Source organism: Paramormyrops kingsleyae, chromosome 19 (assembly GCF_048594095.1).
Source record: "Paramormyrops kingsleyae isolate MSU_618 chromosome 19, PKINGS_0.4, whole genome shotgun sequence".
NCBI classification, from domain to species: domain Eukaryota; kingdom Metazoa; phylum Chordata; class Actinopteri; order Osteoglossiformes; family Mormyridae; genus Paramormyrops; species Paramormyrops kingsleyae.
This window is the reverse complement of record NC_132815.1, coordinates 4,979,437-4,996,917: the sequence shown is the minus strand read 5'-3', so window position 1 is coordinate 4,996,917 and position 17,481 is coordinate 4,979,437. Positions and strand designations below refer to the sequence as shown.

The following is a 17,481-nucleotide window of genomic DNA, read 5'->3' as shown; positions in this document are numbered from 1 at the left end:
TATATCAGGGACCAAAAATGTAAACCGCTTGTATCTGTCGCAGCACATGCTTGCTTTCAATGTCCTTCACTTACTGCCATCGCTTCACCTCCTTCTGTCCCAATGCCCGGCTCATCTGCCACAGACTTTGAACTCGGTGACACCCCAGCCCCAACCCGAGGATTGCAGCATCGCCCTGCTGCCCAGGAACCACGAGAAGAACCGTTTCATGGACACGCTGCCGCCCGATCGCTGCCTGCCCTTCCTCATCACCATCGATGGGGAGAGCAGCAACTACATCAACGCGGCGCTCATGGATGTAAGTGTCCAAGTGCAGCATGAGGGTCAGACTCTGGGGCCTCAGTCAGGCACCTTTGTGTTACTCCTGTAGAACCAGAAGCTAGAGACAAATCCAGGTGTACATTTTCTTCTTGTTCCTTTGGAGAACACACACCTAATATTTGTTGTAGTAAGTGATGGGTTTTTTTCCTCCGGGTTTTACATTTTGGCTATCATTAAATTGTTTATGATACATGCTGGGGTTTTTCGATTTATTGCAGGCGGTAGACTTTGTATTTTAATCAATGTCAACAAATGTTAAAATACCTCTTGAATCTGGCTTTTTATGTGAACCTAAATTGAAATCACACCATTAGCAATACTGTATGTCAGTTACTGTTTTAACACTAAATTGAAGGCTGAGGTAAGTGTTGTTATTGTACCATACTCATGCCGTTTGTCTGGTTAATAACAGAAGGTGTTGGGATTAAAATTTAAAGCCCTTCTGTCAGACTAGTACAAAATCATTTTTAAATTGTTCCCGTAATATCGGCATTTACTTAGAGCAAAGATCTAGGATCCCACATCCCTAGTTTGGCTCACGTTAACTTCATTCCGGTAGGGTTCTTTTCTCGTGCTGTACTGAAGTGCTCACTCCTTTGCCTGGAACAGTTGCTTCTGTTTTTGCCGGAAAACAGCAGTGCTCTAGTACCCACCCAGCATCGGCACCATGGCGTCTAGCCAACATGCCACTTTGTGGGTCTCCCCTAAGCCTAACCCTTTGTGGGTCTCCTCTAAGCCTAACCCTTTGTGGGTCTCCCCTAAGCTTATCCCTTTCTGGGTCTCCCCTAAGCCTAACCCTTTGTGGGTCTCCTCTAAGCCTAACCCTTTGTGGGTCTCTAAGCCTAACCCTTTCTGGGTTTCCCCTAAGCCTAACCCTTTGTGGGTCTCCCCTAAGCCTAACCCTTTGTGGGTCTCCTCTAAGCCTAACCCTTTGTGGGTCTCCCCTAAGCCTATCCCTTTGTGGGTCTCCCCTAAGCCTAACCCTTTGTGGGTCTCCCCTAAGCCTAACCCTTTGTGGGTCTCCCCTAAGCCTAACCCTTTGTGGGTCTCCCCTAAGCCTAACCCTTTGTGGGTCTCCCCTAAGCCTATCCCTTTCTGGGTCTCCCCTAAGCCTATCCCTTTCTGGGTCTCCCCTAAGCCTAACCCTTTCTGGGTCTCCCCTAAGCCTAACCCTTTCTGGGTCTCCCCTAAGCCTAACCCTTTGTGGGTCTCCTCTAAGCCTAACCCTTTGTGGGTCTCCCCTAAGCCTAACCCTTTGTGGGTCTCCCCTAAGCCTAACCCTTTGTGGGTCTCCTCTAAGCCTATCCCTTTAAGACTGTCTTTTGGTGTATTTTCTCGGACATAAATGCAAAAGATTCTCTATAAATGGAAGTTCTTTGATGTTTTGGCTTATGAGGTTACTAAGCATGCCCCTCCCCCCCCCCCCCCCAAATCTAAGTAGTGCAAATGGTAACCATGGTACACAATTAGCCTTCCCGTGAAATGTAGCATGTGGTCCTATGTTTCTCCAGAAGAGTCAGTCTCATTGCAGACGCAGATGTACACAGAGGATGGATGAGTTTATTGCAAGTTGGGTTTTTTTTTCTCTCAAATATAATCTTTAGGTAATGTTAAATAACTTCTTCATACACTTTACAAACTTTTGGACTTTTTTTAATCAAGCCGTCAGACGAATACCAGGTAATTTTTTTTAAAATTTTATATCGGTCAATAATGCTTTTATTAAACTGGATTTGTTTCATGGCTTAAATGATACATCAGCAGAACTCATTATGTATCAAGACAGATTGCTGTAGCATGCGACACTGTGGATGCCCTGGTCTGATTTAGATTTGGAAACCATCGATGCATCATCCAGATTTCTGGAAAGGTTTTCAAATGCAGTTTCCTGCATGGTCATGTGTTCACATACAGCTCATCACGAGAGATGTGCCATCGCTTCTTTTTTTGTCACAACGTGTTTGGGGAGCATATGAGCTAGAGGTTAGCTAGCTGTTTAACGTGAGCGCTGAACACGACTCGTTCTCCCCCACAGAGCTACCGGCAGCCCGCAGCTTTCATCGTCACTCAGCACCCACTCCCCAACACAGTGAAGGACTTCTGGAGACTAGTGTACGACTACGGCTGCACCTCCCTCGTTATGCTTAACGAGATAGACCTCGCACAGGTCAGTGGCTAATTAGCCAATTAGCATCTGTTCGCGTTAAAGCGCACGCGTTCCATTTTATTCCGGGGGTGAATTCTCCGAATCTGCCTCAGATTAGACGCTACAGCAGTAGATGTGTGGTGCTACAATATGTTCGTAATTGTTATGTAATTGACTCCTGCTGCTCTCTCAGGGCTGTCCTCAGTACTGGCCCGAGGAGGGAATGCTCCGGTATGGTCCGGTCCAAGTTGAATGTATGTCTTGCTCCATGGATTGTGACATCATCAGTCGGCTCTTCAGGATATGTAATCTCACCAGGGTAGGTGTCGTGGTTTGTTTGAGCTTGCTTCACTAATGATGGGTGAATGAGTGGAAAAACTTGGAGGGGAGGGATATGCGGAGCCTAAACCCAGTGCCATGTGTGTCGTCCCCCTTCGCAGCCTCAGGAGGGCTACCTTATGGTGCGGCAGTTCCAGTACCTAGGCTGGGCGGCGCACCGAGAAGTGCCAGCATCCAAGCGTTCCTTCCTGAAGCTCATCCTGCAGGTGGACAAATGGCAGGAGGAGTGTGAAGAGGGGGAGGGGCGCACCATCATCCACTGCCTGTGAGTGTCTGGCCCACGCGGCCGCGCACCAACATGCCCCGTGCCCGCCCATCTGGGTGTCCTTTGCTCGTTATCGCTGGCAGACGTGCGCACACGCGCCCCTATTTACATCTCTGCAGGAACGGGGGAGGCCGTAGCGGCATGTTCTGTGCCGTCAGCATCGTCTGCGAAATGATCAAACGGCAGAATGTGGTGGACGTGTTCCACGCAGTGAAGAGCCTCCGCAACAGCAAGCCCAACATGGTGGAGAGTCCCGTAAGTGAGGTCACGTGACAAGCGTCCTGTGAAGCTCCGCCCAGCGGGCAGCGGCACAGCCGGCCTCGTGGTCATACCCTGCAACCCGTTGGGTTATATTCTGCCGTCTGGCCCATTAGCGTCCCTGAATCACAGGGAGGGGCTGGTGATATTGACAGTACTACAGAAAAGCAGAGCAGTCTATAACTGACAGCTAAACATCTTAATTACTGAAGCCGCTATATCGCTTCAGAATCTACATGCATAACAGCCTGACTGATCTGCATGGCATCCATTCCAGTAATAGTTACAGTTGAAGCCAAGGGTTTGATACTGTCTGTTAATCTGTTATTAATACAGCCCAAACGAATAAGGCACGCCGGCACGTTCGATTATAGCACTAAATACAGTCAGATAAAATATACGGGCCAGTAATATTTTTCTTTATATTTTAAGAGGTTTTGTTCTCATAATATTGCTAAGAGTAGTTCTGAAGGGGCAAGGAAGCACAAAAAGCCCCAAGAGAACAAAGCTGCAGTGAAATTTTAAAGGAAACCTTCGCAATTGCAAGAAACCTCTTACCACATCCTTTGTAATACTACACAATGTCTCTCAATCCAGCCCTGTTTTGCAGTATGCACAGTACATGTGTTTGCTTCAGTTTGTTATAGAACTCAAATTTATCTTTCTTCTCCCCTATTTCCATTTCTAAAAATCAGAACTTAAAATGTTTGTTCTGTTCTTTTTTTCTTAATTGTAGGAGCAGTACCGCTTCTGCTATGACCTCGCTTTGGAGTACATTGAGACTAATCAGGAAGGAGCATTCTAGAACCTTCTGGAACCCTGAATCATTCCGCTATAGCTTGGAACTAGGCAACTTCTATACACTGTTGTTCTTAATGTACTTGGGGGTATCATGTAAGTGGTCTGTAAATGTCTCCGTTGTACTCTGCTGTGCTCAGTGCCACAAGATCGAGTGCGTGTCCCAAGGCACACATCGCTTTACCGTCTTTCTACATACATATATTTTTTAATGTGCAGCCATTGTAAAGAGAAACACTAACACAGAGGTGTTGCATGCTCAAATGTTTTCTATATTAGCATTAGCGTTAAAGAACAAAAAAAAATGATTACGTGCGTGTGTAAACGTCAATCACAAATGTGAAAGAAATTGAATGCACTCTATATTCATATATGAAGTGCTGCCGTGTAACATTGCTTTGTAATGTTTGTATTGTGCACTGATGGCTGACTATTCACTCTCCTTTTTGTAGCAAATATAATTCATAAGCCAAAGACTTTTGTGTAAATATGTCTATATTGATAAAGCACATTGTTCATATTTATTGTTTACTTGCATTCCTTTTTTGAAGGCTACAGCAACAATCATGTTACTTTCCTGTTAGCTCTGAATTTTAAGTGTAAACATTATAGCTAGGTTTTTTTTTTTTAAAGTTTTAGTAAAATTTCAGTAGTAGATTGTTCTAACCACTTGCAGTGGTTTGTGTAAATGTTTGAAATTTACCGTCGCGGGTAGGATTTCAGAAGGTCAAGAGCTGGCAAAATAAGTTACTTTTTTTATATAATTAGTATGCTGAGATTTCAGAGGTATCTGTATTTTGGAAAACAATTTTTAAAAGTGAATTAAAGATGTAGAACAGTATTAAAGTATACATCATCATGGTTAAAGGCAAACTGGAATCAAATGTGTAGCCAACCCAGAATCACTGAAATGTACACAGGTATTAAGAAAAGGGAAATCCAGTTGGAATTATTTGTGAGTTCGACCATGTTTTTTGTCTATATCTGTTGGCTTTTTGGCTGTAAAAAAATTTGAATAAAAAAATGGAAGTCTAGCCTTGTCAATTTCTCCTTTTTCACTTTATATATTTTTGACATAGTGTTTAGGAATAGCATGTGTCCATGTTTCATTCTAATAAGTCGTAACATTGGTACATAGAAACTGGCTCATCCATTGTTGCAGTTCCTGGATACCATCAATATATTACAATTTAAATGTCTGTATTCTGTCTCAATAGATAACTGATTATGGAATTACAATGTATTAACATTTTGGGACCCAGTCTGGGTTTCCATCCTTTGTTTCAATTTATACTAAAAGTTAAAAATCCAAACTTTTTTTTTTGTACATAAATTAGAATTAATGTTTGACACACTACTCTGTCAGGTTGTAATACCTAAAATATTCTCGCGACTGCGTAGGAGGAAATCATGAATTTTAAAAAGGAAAAAAAAAATCAAACTGCTGTAAGGCTAACCTACTTCGGAGGAACCCTGGTTGCAAAGTTGTCTCGGGTTTCCGGAGGCAGAGAGAGCGAGAGAGTGTGAGTCTCTTGGAGGCTGGGTCACGGTTTTGCTCTGCGTGTCCGTTTTGTGCGACGAGATCCCTGTGCCTCAGCCTCTCCCACGGAGCCGTCGGCGGCCAGCACTCTCTCCAGGATGTGTAGGACAGTCTGCACAGGGAGGTCATTCCTCTGAGATCGTTTTTTCATATTCTTACTGCCATCCTGCTCCCCAAAAGAACAACGACAAATGATGGCGATGATGCTGGATGAATTCACGCGCACTGTTGATGTGGCGTCTTTGCCTCGAGTGCTGCACATTCAGTCAGGGGTTTATGTGGAAGGTAAGCTAAAGGAAAAAACAAAATTAAAACAATCTTTAAAACGTTTAGGCTTTGTCTAGGAATTTGCACAGGAAATGCTTTATATAAGGTTATTATATAAATAGATGTGTCGGCCTCTGATTCATGTGCAAATATTCTAATTTCTGACAGCTAGGAGTAAATTTTATCTAAAATTATTTTCCACTGACAAAAAGAAAAATCATTTTCTTAGTTGCTAAAACTGTGCCTAACATTGTGTGTATTCTGTTCTAAACCACTCAATGAACATGTATTTGAAATTCTGTTTTACATACCGTATTAGATAAAAATGACTTCTTTCTCCAGATGAAGCCAAAAACACCAAGCAGCAGAATTATTTTATTTTCCACAATGACTGCCTCCGAGGAGTTAAAAAAAAAAAAAAAAAAAAAAACAACACTAACCCTGTGGTCTCATTGAAGTGTAGTTTGTGTGTGTGTTGAGTATATTAGATTAACTTTCTTAACGTCACAGTTTGAGAGATCAGCTTCTCACAATGGACCTAGGCATTCCTTTTTGTTTCAATTTTGCTATGTACATTTTACATTACATTTACCCCCACGCTGTTCCAATTAAAAAAAGTACAAAAAAGAACTATGTCAATCTTATGTGTGCACACTGTCACCTTAAGGAATATTTAACATTTAAATAGCTCTGTCAGCAAATGTTCTTGAGATAAGTACTTGAACTGAAATGGTATGTGGTTTTGAAGCATTGCTTTCTATTGTCAATAGAAACTGCATCTTAATAGAAGTTGTGTATTTATCCAGGTGTGCTTGAATATTTGCTTAAAACTGGGGGGTGGAGAAGTGGGTGCTGAGAAGATTATATAGGTTATTTTACTGGGGGGGGGGGGGGAATTGTATCCTTTGCTCATTGAGAATCACTTGACTTGTTGAAATTATTGTTGTACCTTTGTAGGGTCTGTGTACGAGATGTTTGGCAGAGAATGCTGCCTTCCCACCGGGGAGATCATGAAGATCATTGGGATAAACACCTGCATGCTAACAGCAGAAATCGAGGCAGCGGATTGTGAGGCCCAAATCGTCAGCTTACCTTTGTACTTCCCTGGTAAGAAACAAGGGGAGGAGGGACGTTGTTATATTAATGATTTAGGTGATGATTCACAGATGAACTTGATTTGACATTTGCTGTATGTATGTATGTACATTTATATGTTGTTTCGGTCAGCCTGTGATAAAAAAATCACATTGCCTGCGTTTCCTCAGGTCTCTTCAGGATCGTGGCAGATGAAAGGCCGTACCTCACCATCGGAGAGATCACCGGATCCGTGCGCATTGGTCCTGAGCCGTTAGGCCAGCCTGTGTTCCGCTGCTCCCACGACCTGCCGCAGGCCAACGCGCCACTGCGGGGGGGCGAGTGCTTCACCTTGGTGTCTCTTGAGTCGGACGGTAGCGAGGGCTACGTGGAGTGCAGGGTCACGGGGAGAGATGCGAAGCAGCACTTCACGCTGAAGCTCTCTCAGCAGGGGGAATTCTACGAGTGTGAGGACGACCAGTTCTACACGCTTAAGGAGCTCGCCGAGTGGAAGATGGCAAAGGGCAGGAAGAGGAGGGTGAAGCTCGCCCAGGCCTTGCTGAAGAAGGATTTGTGCTTCTATGACCTGCCTGAGAACTACAGTGGAGAACTAATCCTTTCACCCGTTTACGAACTGCAGGCTGTGATGAAGTGTGAGTTCATTCTTAGGTATTCCTTAATCCTCAAACGCCTTAAATTTTTGCAAACATTTTAAGAAAAGTTACTTTGAGTTTTCTGGTACACATGATAATGTAAACTTTACAAAAATATGCACATATATAAATCTGATTGACAGATGATGATGCGTTTCGAAACTATCATTTTTGATATGTGTCAAAATATTTTTGAGTCATTTTTTAAAAATAATTTTTAAGCTATTGTGAAATCATATGTAATTGCCTGTTGATATACGCCGCTGGGTAATCAATCATGAAAAATGGAACTATATAAATTGCACTACATTTCTGTTGATGACTTTTTTCACTTGTATCCTTCCAGACCGAAAGGATGTTGTTCGCATTCCATCCACTTTGGACGTGGAGGTCATAGACATAACAGACCAGTTTGACGGTGACTGCTTCCCTCAGCTGTTATCACTGAGTGATATCTTCAAGAAGCCCAGTGAGGAATTTCCTATCTTGGCTGAGGTTATAGAGCCCCCACTGCACACTAAGGAGGAGTTCCAGTTCCTTATTTACTGCAAGCAAATCATCATCCACGCTGCATGTTCAGCGAAACGAATCCTAGCATCTGAAATCCGTAGCGACTCCCAGAGACGCTTCCTCATCCCACTTTCCTACAAAGGGAGATTGAAGCGAAGGCCACGAGAGTTTCCTACGGGGTATGATTTGGAGGTGGCCAAGAGAGACAAGGAACAGCTCCACGTGGTGGCAACTCGAGCCTTTGAGTCTCACTATGAGGGGCTTTCCACTGTGTTCGTGGGGGACCAGTATCTGGTACAGGGAAAGGAAACTAGCGAGGTTATCTATGGAGGAACGCGTAAGACAGTGGAGGCCTTGGCCTGCGAGAAGATAGAGGGCAAAAACTATCAGTCTGTGCTGATTCCACTGTATCTGGATGGCGCCTTTGTGGAAGTTATCCATGACAAAAAGCAATATAGTATCTCCGAAGTCTGCCAGAGATTCCACCTTCCGTTCAATGTCAAAGTGTCGGTGCGAGACCTTTCTGTGCCAGAGGACACCCTGGCAGCTGTTCCTGGGCTGTGTCTGGAGGAGGAGATCACAGACCCATATCTGCTCGTCTCCAGCCCGGATTTGTCGCAGTGCTGGGAGGTGCCTGTCAACCGAACCTTCATGACCGTGCAGGTCCTCCCCAGAAAGCAGGGTGCCGGGCCGCAGCCCTACGCACACGCTGCTGTGGAGGAGATCGGCGAGGACTGCTACTACACCCTTCGCAGGTACGCCTCGGCCACGCTGTGCCCCCCGCCCCGGCCGCCCAAGAAGCCGAAACAGCCCCCGCCGGAATCGGTCAGACTGCCGCTGCCAAAGGAGCAGAGATCTAATCCCACAGGCTCGCCAAAGGTACGATCATCTTCTGCCGTCTTCCACTCCCAGCAGCACCTTAGAGGCCCCTGCACTTCAGCCTGGGAAAGCCCGTGCATTACAGCGCCCATGTCCATGTTCCCTCTGCTTACTTAAGTGGTATCAGTGGTATCAGTCTAATAGGCATTCAGAGGTTTTGCTGGGTGAGCAGCCATTGAAAATGGATTGATAGGTGAATGTAGATCAGGCCACAGATCCCCTACTGCTCTCCTCAGGGCCAATAATCAAATCATTGGGCTTCTTTGTTGGGATGGAAATAACAGGCAACATCCAAAAACACGTCAGAATTCAATTTGTTTGTCAATTCAGATTTAGATTAAATTGGATATGACAGCGGTTTACCTTTTTCCAGTGTTAAATTTTTGATTTGAAAAACTGGAAGATATTGGGGGTACAGAATCCATCCATCCAATCCTTTTTCATACCACTTTTCCTGGCCAAGGTCCTGGAGTGGCCCGAAGCCCAAGCATTTTTGCAGTTATAGTTATATAACTCTATGGTCAGGTCTGAGGCCAAGGTGAGCTGACTGACCATGCATGTTAGTTAACCTTGTATAAGTGAGAGCTAAGCTAGTAAGGTATGTGTTTGGGCTCAGTCAGATCAGTTACAGTGTTCTGGAGCGAGTCCTTATTAAACTGTTAAATATATTACAGTATTCGTCTTAAAGACTTTATTCATTTAATACACACACAGGTTGGGAAGACAAGCAATGTTAAAATACACTGAATTACAGCAGAAAGGCAATTGAAATGATATATGATATAACATAAATACGACTATACCATGTATAACTTGAGAAGGTATATACTCGTTTAACCTGGAACTTGCCAGTTATCTCCTTCAGTATTTTTGTCCACTTATCATTAAAATGTCACACATTCAGAAAATGTGCCAAATTGCTATTCATTAACATTATAGTACTTGCTACCCGCATAAAGGTGTAAATTTGAAATAATCACACACGCAAAGCACTTATCAGTTTATCTACAGTAAATTCCAGTTTGTCAAGACAAACAAGTTCACCTGAATTTAACAATTAAATGTCATAACCTTTATTCTAATTTGGGTGTTGCTCTCAGAAGCCACTTATTTCCATTGGTGGGGGAATTTCCATTAACATCTTAGAAATTGACAAAACTAATCACAGTTTTGGTCTTTCTTGACTATCAGTCACCATAATTTAGTAGTGCTTAGAATATGAGCATCAATGAATATTAATTATTCCAATAAAGTTTGCTTATTACTTAACATCGGATATTTGAGTTTTGACAGAAAGTCCTAAACTTTATAAGCTGCTATTTTATAAGAACTATTATCTGGTTAAAAATAGCTTTTCAATAAGTCAATTCTAATACATCACCATATTTATGATGCTAATATGACCTTTGCAAAAAAATCAGTGCTGTTTTTCAATAATGTTTTTAATATGACTTTCACGTTAGCTTTCACTAAGCTAGAACAGAAAAACAGTATTTTCAAGGGCAAACCTTATTACATGTACAGATTTGAATGGTTCTGCACTTATGAAAAGAATCTCAATACTGATGAATTAATATCTTAACCTTGTGAAATCCGACTGAAAATCATGGGTTCAAATATCAAATCAAAATGTCTCCCTCTTTTCAGTGTCCAAACCGTGCGCTAAAACCTGTCATTCCTGAGGAATCTGATCAAGCTCATGAACGTCTTTCGCCAAAAAGTGAGAAGTTAACATCAGCTCAAGGCGCTGTTCCACATGTGGATCACCAAAGAGGTTAGTTACTTTGTAATTACGATTGGATAATCTATCATTCTAAGCATCTTTTCCCCTGTTTCTGATTGATTGACAGTGCAATAACACCATAGTCTTCATTTAATATGCTTTTGTTTCCTTTCTTACAAAAAGTGAAATTTTGTTGCTCTTTATACAAGTATAATGTGTGGGGCAATCTTAAATATTCTTTTTTTGTGTCTTCTGCAGCCATGCATGAAAACAGCAATTGTGGGAACACGAGTGTTGAGGACGATGATGAAGATAAGCACGATTACGAGTACATAGATGAAAACACAATCGAAAGCATCAGAACCAAATTCCAAAATCAAAATATTAACAATACTGTTACAACAAAAGCAAATAACAGGTATGAACAGTCAGTGTAGATCCAAAAGAGAGGGGGGGGGTGTTTAGTTTGGGCTGGATATAACATAATTAAACTGACTAGGAGATTCATTCTCTGCAGTTTTCAGCCCTGGTGAGATCCCTGTCGTCTTACCCTTTGAGAGGTACAGTGATTTTAAGCATCGCTAAATAACCAGCTGTATAGATGGGCAAAATATACAGAATAATTTAAAAAGTGCGGTCTATCTGAATGGGAGAAAACCAACTGGATGTCAGCATTTTCTAATTGCATTATTTATTTTATTATGGACACACGACGCGGAAGCCTCTGTGATCAAGGCTACGCATTCGTCAGTGACCACGCCTTTCTGAAACACGCTATGGCATATATAAGTAGCAAATGTGGATGTTGGAGCAAATTAATGGATGTCAGCAAAATATTCTTTCCAACCAAAATACAAACTCTTTTCTTGTTCTTTTTACTTTCATTTCATGAGAATCTGTCCTGAGATATTTATTTTTATTCTTGCCGCTAAGTTGTAAATGTGGCTTTGAATGTGTGAATTTGAAAGAACCAGGCCTTTTCCTACAAATATATAATCCTATAAATATGGTTTGTGTGAGAACTTAACTGCAACAAGGACTTGGGGTTTGACTGGGATTAGGAATTGGCCACCGGTCTTTGGGGCCTCTCACATCGGAAGGGGGGGGGGGGCCCATGGACTCCCCGGGAAGATGCCAGATGGCCAGTCCAGGGCTGAGTGCACTTCAGCTCTTCAGGATGATCATTCAAAGCGACGACAGAGGAAGCCATATCCATAGAATATGGAGAGAGAGGGATTATTTAGCCTTGGATACCACGGTAATCAATTTCTAGTTTGACTTTGCGAAGCTTCATTATACCCAAATATAATATAAGGTTACGGTGGTTGTTTTTTTTTTCCAACTAATTATTTAAGCACTTAAGTAAAATACCACTTGACATACTTAAGTGTTGTTAACCCAGATACCCCCAGATAGAACACATTCATTTATGATGTTTCCCTGTCAAATTGTCTTGTTTCCAAAAGTAAAGTATTAAGTATCTACCATTATCCTGATTCAATTCTCACAAGGTGTTCTGTCTATAAAATTGTAATGCACCCTTAATTAAATGTTAAAACATTAATGAAATGACAAGTACCTATGGTTTGAGGGAATTATTATTCTTTTGGATGGGGTTTCCCCTGCATTTGCTGGAGTGAATGATGGATGTTGACTGTACTGAAAAATATATATGAGCACATTCCACTAAATATGACTTGCTAGTAGATGTTTAACACCAGTAACAATATACAGTAAATTACCAAATTCGTTATGGAATAAATAACTGCTTTGTGCTTAAAAGACTTTGTTTAATTATTATGCCATAGTCAAACTTTAATCTAAAACTGTAATGCCCTTTAACTGTAATGTGTATTATTCACCACTAGAGGGGGACAATATCCACAACATCACATACTCCTCCGCACCTGTGCTACTAGCATAGGAGATGAGCTTGTACGATCCGGTTGAGTGGCGGTGTTTTCCCTCCTTAATTTATGTAGGATTATGTAACATGACCTCATTTGTACGTGACCTAATTTGCACTTCTTGGAATTCTGGAGCACAGGCATGCAGAAGAGCCTGTCTAAGGTGTTGCATTCACATCATAACCATCAGAGGTGTTACCCCACCTAGGAAGGGTTGTATATATTTTCAATGTATATAATCTATCATATATACATTTGCAAATGTGTTTGATTACTCAGTGTTGGCCTGAAGACATTTAGAAATGTTTCAATAATATAATGCTGGTGGTGCAAAAACTTTAAGCTGAGTAGATCGCTTTGGGTAGGATGATATTTTATCATTATACCAACTGTCTATCAATGGCAACCTTGTCTTATCTAAGATCACGGTCTCCAGGTAACTCCTGTCCTCCCTACAAACCTCAGGCCTTGTAGACCGATTCTGACACTAATAAATGTCTCAAGTTGCGGAGCAAGACTAAAATCCCGGACAGGTAATACTAGGCTCTCCTGTAGTGTGTGCAGCTCAGCACTTTCTGTGGGTTATACCGTATTTTCCGCACTATAACGCGCACTGCATTATAAGGCGCACCGTCAATCAGTGGTCTATTTTCAAACTTTTTCCACATACAAGGCGCACCGGACTTTAAGGCGCTTTAAGCAAAACAAAACAGTCAGATAAGCCAGTCAACAAAAATTAATTTTACATTACGTGTTCACAATGACTGTCAACATTGTTCAAACGTTTATGAGCGTCTTCACTACTCTTTAACACGTAAAAAAAGTCTTATACCGCTAAATCGAAAGTCAGCCTACTAACAATAACTCAAAATTGAACACTTATAATACGGTCCTATACCGCTAAATCAAAAGTCAGCGTATTCATAATAACTCTTGAAATTGTTAATTTATAACACGTGAAGCACTACACAATACACTCACTTTTCAATACTAAAACATTCAAATCGCTTCGAGTTCAGTATGCACAACAAAAATTAATCCACGTTTTTATTAAAGCGCACTGGATTATAAGGCGCACTGTTATTTTTTAAGAAAATCAAAGGCTTTTTAGTGCGCCTTATAGTGCGTAAAATACGGTAACATAAAATGAACTAGGGCCGTCCCCAGGTTACGAGCAAGTCTGTCTTTAAGTCAAATGTGTAGGTAAGTTGGAACAATAATAACGCTGTAATAATAAAAGTTACTGCATACGGTATGGAACTGCTGGAGCTGCGCAGTGTTTTCATGAGCGTCACTAAGTGGTGCGTGCATTTGTTATTACAAACCATTATATTTGACCTGCATTTTTAATATGAGAGACTTTATGGCAGACCATTTGTAAATATGAGTTGTCCGTAAGTCGGACCTTCTTAACCCAGGGCCTGCCTATGTAATGCATAAACTATGAAGCCTGTAGCACTTAAAGCTTTCTATTAATAACCAGTCTTAATGTTTATTTAAACAAAAACTCTAGCCAACATTTTGCTAATGAATAAAAGGTAAACTTACATTTATTTGAACATGAGAGGACGGATGATTTCAGGTGAATCCACGAGCCTGTTTGCATCGTGCAAAATTTGCGTCTGTATGTATACATAATGTATGACGGAGAACAGCAGGGTGATTTATCACTTAATGTGCAAGTTTGAAAGGTTAAGTTATATAGTTTGCTTATTTTTTGTATGAAGTACATAGATATTATGGCTACAGTGCATGATGTATTTTACCACTAGAGGGAGACAGTAACAACTACATCAACAAATACAGGAGTGAACACAACAATGGAAATAACACTAAAAAATGGGCCTTAACAATTTACAGTTACATAAAGAGCTTCAACAGTAAGGCATATTGGAGTGTTTGTCAATTATCAAAATGACGCGACGGCTCTGAAACAGGGCATCACTTTATATATGAGTTTTCAAAGCACCTTGAGGCGACTGATAATTGGAAATGGGCAAAATAATCAGACCCCAAATTACAGGTGCATCAATCAAAAAACTACAAAATAATATTATGTGTCAAAGGCACCAATCTCAAAACTCATGACAACATGTATTAAACACCAACAAACTACAGTGTCAAAGTCAGACGCTATCTCACAGTGACAAATAAACGCCTAACAGGATAGTTGTTACCCCAAATATATGCCCTCTAAAAACACACAAGCAAATCAGCATCTCTGTGACACAACAAAATAACATAGGGAGCTTCACAAAGCCGGATTTTAAAGCTACTTCTTATGTCTATAGCCAGTGTACAAGGACACCTATCCTGGCACAAGGAGCAGAAGTCCTGAATTCCCGACCTGTCCAACGGTTGCTCTGCATCATTACATAATGGCCAAGACATATGAGTTGATGCATCATGAGCTGGAGACTGCAGGCCCAAAGCCCCGAATGAATGAGCCCTGAATGATTTGTTTAGCTGAGATGTTTTAAGAACCATGCTCGCAGTCTGAGAACCGTCTGACGGCATGAAAGGATTGCCTTTGCATATGACATCATTTTACAGCACCAGGCACTCTACAGTGCAGAAAACTTTTTGATTACCTCATGTCCCAAAATGATAACACACCCCCATAGAAATCCAACAGTGGTCCCATGGTCACCAGGACGAAATGAAACATAGCCTCCTTATTCACCACCATTAAGCCTTTTTGGGCAGAGGTCAAGTTCTAAAAATATTTCAAGGGGGTGGTAGGGGTGCTGGGGTGCGGGGCGACGGGGGTATAATGGTATATTTTCGATGAGGATGGTTGTCATTTTTTCCACAGAAGGATGACACCCACATCCATCCTATGACAACTCAAGCCCAGTTTATGGGGAATTATGGACGTGGAATAGAGTGCAAAGTAGATTTCCACCTCATTCAGGCCTCAGAGATAATGATCCAATGTCCGACTACACAGAAGTCAGGAACAGCATACCAGCATTCCAAGGAGTGATGCTTGCCTTACGGAAAAATGTCACTCTTTTAACAAACAAAAAAAAAATCAATTTTTATGTAGCACAATACACTAAGCTGTAGGCTGTCCGTGTCAGAACAAAACAGAACCCTGTTACAATGTATTGATGTCTTTAGTCCTGATTAAATTTGCACTGCAAGTATCAGGTGGCTAAACTCATTATTTTTAATTTAATGAATCATCCATCCATCTTCCAACAACATACGCAATGCAGGGTCATGAGTACATGGTGATGAAGGTAATTCTCAATACAGTGAATTTCAAGTAACTCACCACAAGGGGGAGACAAAAGCTTTGTAATGTAGAAGGTGCCTCTCTTTTTAGCAAGTATGTCATTTCGGTTATGCTGCTCCAAATATGAAATTATGAATTACCAAATGAACACTAGGTGAATGGGTTTGCTTGAGTGACAGTAATTACAAGCCTTAAAGTTGCCCAAAATTTTCTTCATTTAATATATGTTAACAAAATTTCAGTCAAGGAGACCTCAATGGTTTGATTTGACACGTGTGTTTATTTGTTGGAACAATTTGAATGTGTATGTGAAAAGTAATTTGGTGAAGCCCGTATAAGATGGCAGGACCGGAAGTTTTGCTTGGACTGCAGTAATAGTGTAACCTGTTTATTCTGCGACTTCTGCAGATTATCCCACACTATCTTGCTAGTTGCAGTTGTATGGAGAGGCCTAAAAGGTCAGAGGGAGACACCTGGATTTCTGGTGAACCCCCATCATCACATCTAGCATGTGTGTCTGTGTGATGCAAGAAGATGCAAACATGTCCCTGAATTGCAGGGAGTGTGACAGTTTAATGAGTCCCTGTGTTTGAAAGGTGTGATATTGGTGACAGTGATTAGAAGTGTTTTAAACGATGAGACATAATGAGTTTCTCTGGGCTCACTCACAAGAGAACAGAGTCCTATTATTGCATCATTAAAGGCCGGTAATGGCTAAGTGACGCTTTGTGTTTAACAAAATGGAGATGATGACTTACCTGTTCTCAAAAGAGGCATTTTATGTATCTATGACACCCCAGCCATGTATGACATCTCTAAATACACAAGGAAATCAATGCATAAAGTCCACCAATTTAAAGTTATCTAAGTGTGTAATACATGTCCGAGTAGAATATTTCTTTTATGTAATTCTATGCAGTTAAAACGACTGTGTAGATTCATCCATCATCTAGCAACTTATAAAGCACAATTATGAAGGCCTGAAGCCAACTCCAAGCAGCGTAAGGGACAAGCCAAGAGAACATGTTATTCTTTCTTGATGCATAGAAAAATAAGCATGAAATTATATATATTAGGTTTTTTCTACACTTGGGTTATGTAAGATGAGGCTGGTTCATTGCTGATTAAGGTTAAGGTGCTTAAGCTCCTCGTGTTATATGTGTGTGTTTTTTATTATGTCCATTTACTTATATGTTGTATTTTGAAGTACAGTTGATCAAAATATTTTGACTACAGTGCTGTTTGCGTAACTGGCCACAAGAGGGAGACAAATAGCAAGTATACACTACTTACACATTTCAAATATCGTTTTATATTTGTTTATTTAGCTGACACTTTTCTCCAAAGCAACATATGAGTGAGGGAAGTGGCACATTACAAACATGCAGCTTTCAAGGTGTCAACAAGGCATATGTGCAGCTAGGCTGAGCTTCTCATGAACGCCCAGTAGCAAGTATAAGAACTGTTAGAGCAAGAGCTATACAATGCATTTCAGACAGCAGGAACCTAACGGGCCTATTTAATCCAAAGAGTAACAGCAAGCGTACCACTCTGGTTATG

At 41.3% G+C, this 17,481-nt stretch overlaps 2 protein-coding genes across 15 annotated transcripts in view; both read left to right on the top strand.

Annotated features, from left to right (window-relative positions):
* ptprk (protein tyrosine phosphatase receptor type K) overlaps window positions 1-5,161 on the top strand; it is a 122,207-nt gene extending 117,046 nt beyond the window's left edge. For all 14 annotated transcript variants that reach the window (XM_023797137.2, XM_023797135.2, XM_023797134.2 and 11 more), the window contains 6 exons: window positions 125-298; window positions 2,357-2,488; window positions 2,661-2,786; window positions 2,908-3,071; window positions 3,191-3,326; window positions 4,066-5,161. In XM_023797137.2, coding sequence (XP_023652905.1) covers window positions 125-298; window positions 2,357-2,488; window positions 2,661-2,786; window positions 2,908-3,071; window positions 3,191-3,326; window positions 4,066-4,134 — 801 coding nt within the window. In that variant the 3' untranslated portion in view covers window positions 4,135-5,161. The remainder of the gene's footprint in view (window positions 1-124; window positions 299-2,356; window positions 2,489-2,660; window positions 2,787-2,907; window positions 3,072-3,190; window positions 3,327-4,065) is intronic.
* Window positions 5,162-5,539: 378 nt separating this feature from the next.
* Window positions 5,540-12,555, top strand: themis (thymocyte selection associated). Its single transcript, XM_023797092.2, has 6 exons — window positions 5,540-5,952; window positions 6,892-7,041; window positions 7,200-7,661; window positions 8,008-9,050; window positions 10,698-10,824; window positions 11,032-12,555. Exons 1-6 carry the CDS (start codon window positions 5,859-5,861, stop codon window positions 11,208-11,210), a joined length of 2,055 nt encoding a protein of 684 aa, XP_023652860.2. The 5' UTR covers window positions 5,540-5,858; the 3' UTR covers window positions 11,211-12,555.
* The last annotated feature ends 4,926 nt before the right edge of the window (window positions 12,556-17,481 follow it).

What these genes read in the sequence shown, in the direction of transcription:
- themis (XM_023797092.2), top strand. Translation starts at nt 5,859, where the DNA reads ATGATGGCGATGATGCTGGATGAATTCACGCGCACTGTTGATGTGGCG. An exon ending in GTCAGGGGTTTATGTGGAAG is followed by an intron (nt 5,953 to 6,891) that starts GTAAGCTAAAGG and finishes GTACCTTTGTAG; the next exon opens with GGTCTGTGTACGAGATGTTT. An exon ending in ACATGTGGATCACCAAAGAG is followed by an intron (nt 10,825 to 11,031) that starts GTTAGTTACTTT and finishes TGTCTTCTGCAG; the next exon opens with CCATGCATGAAAACAGCAAT.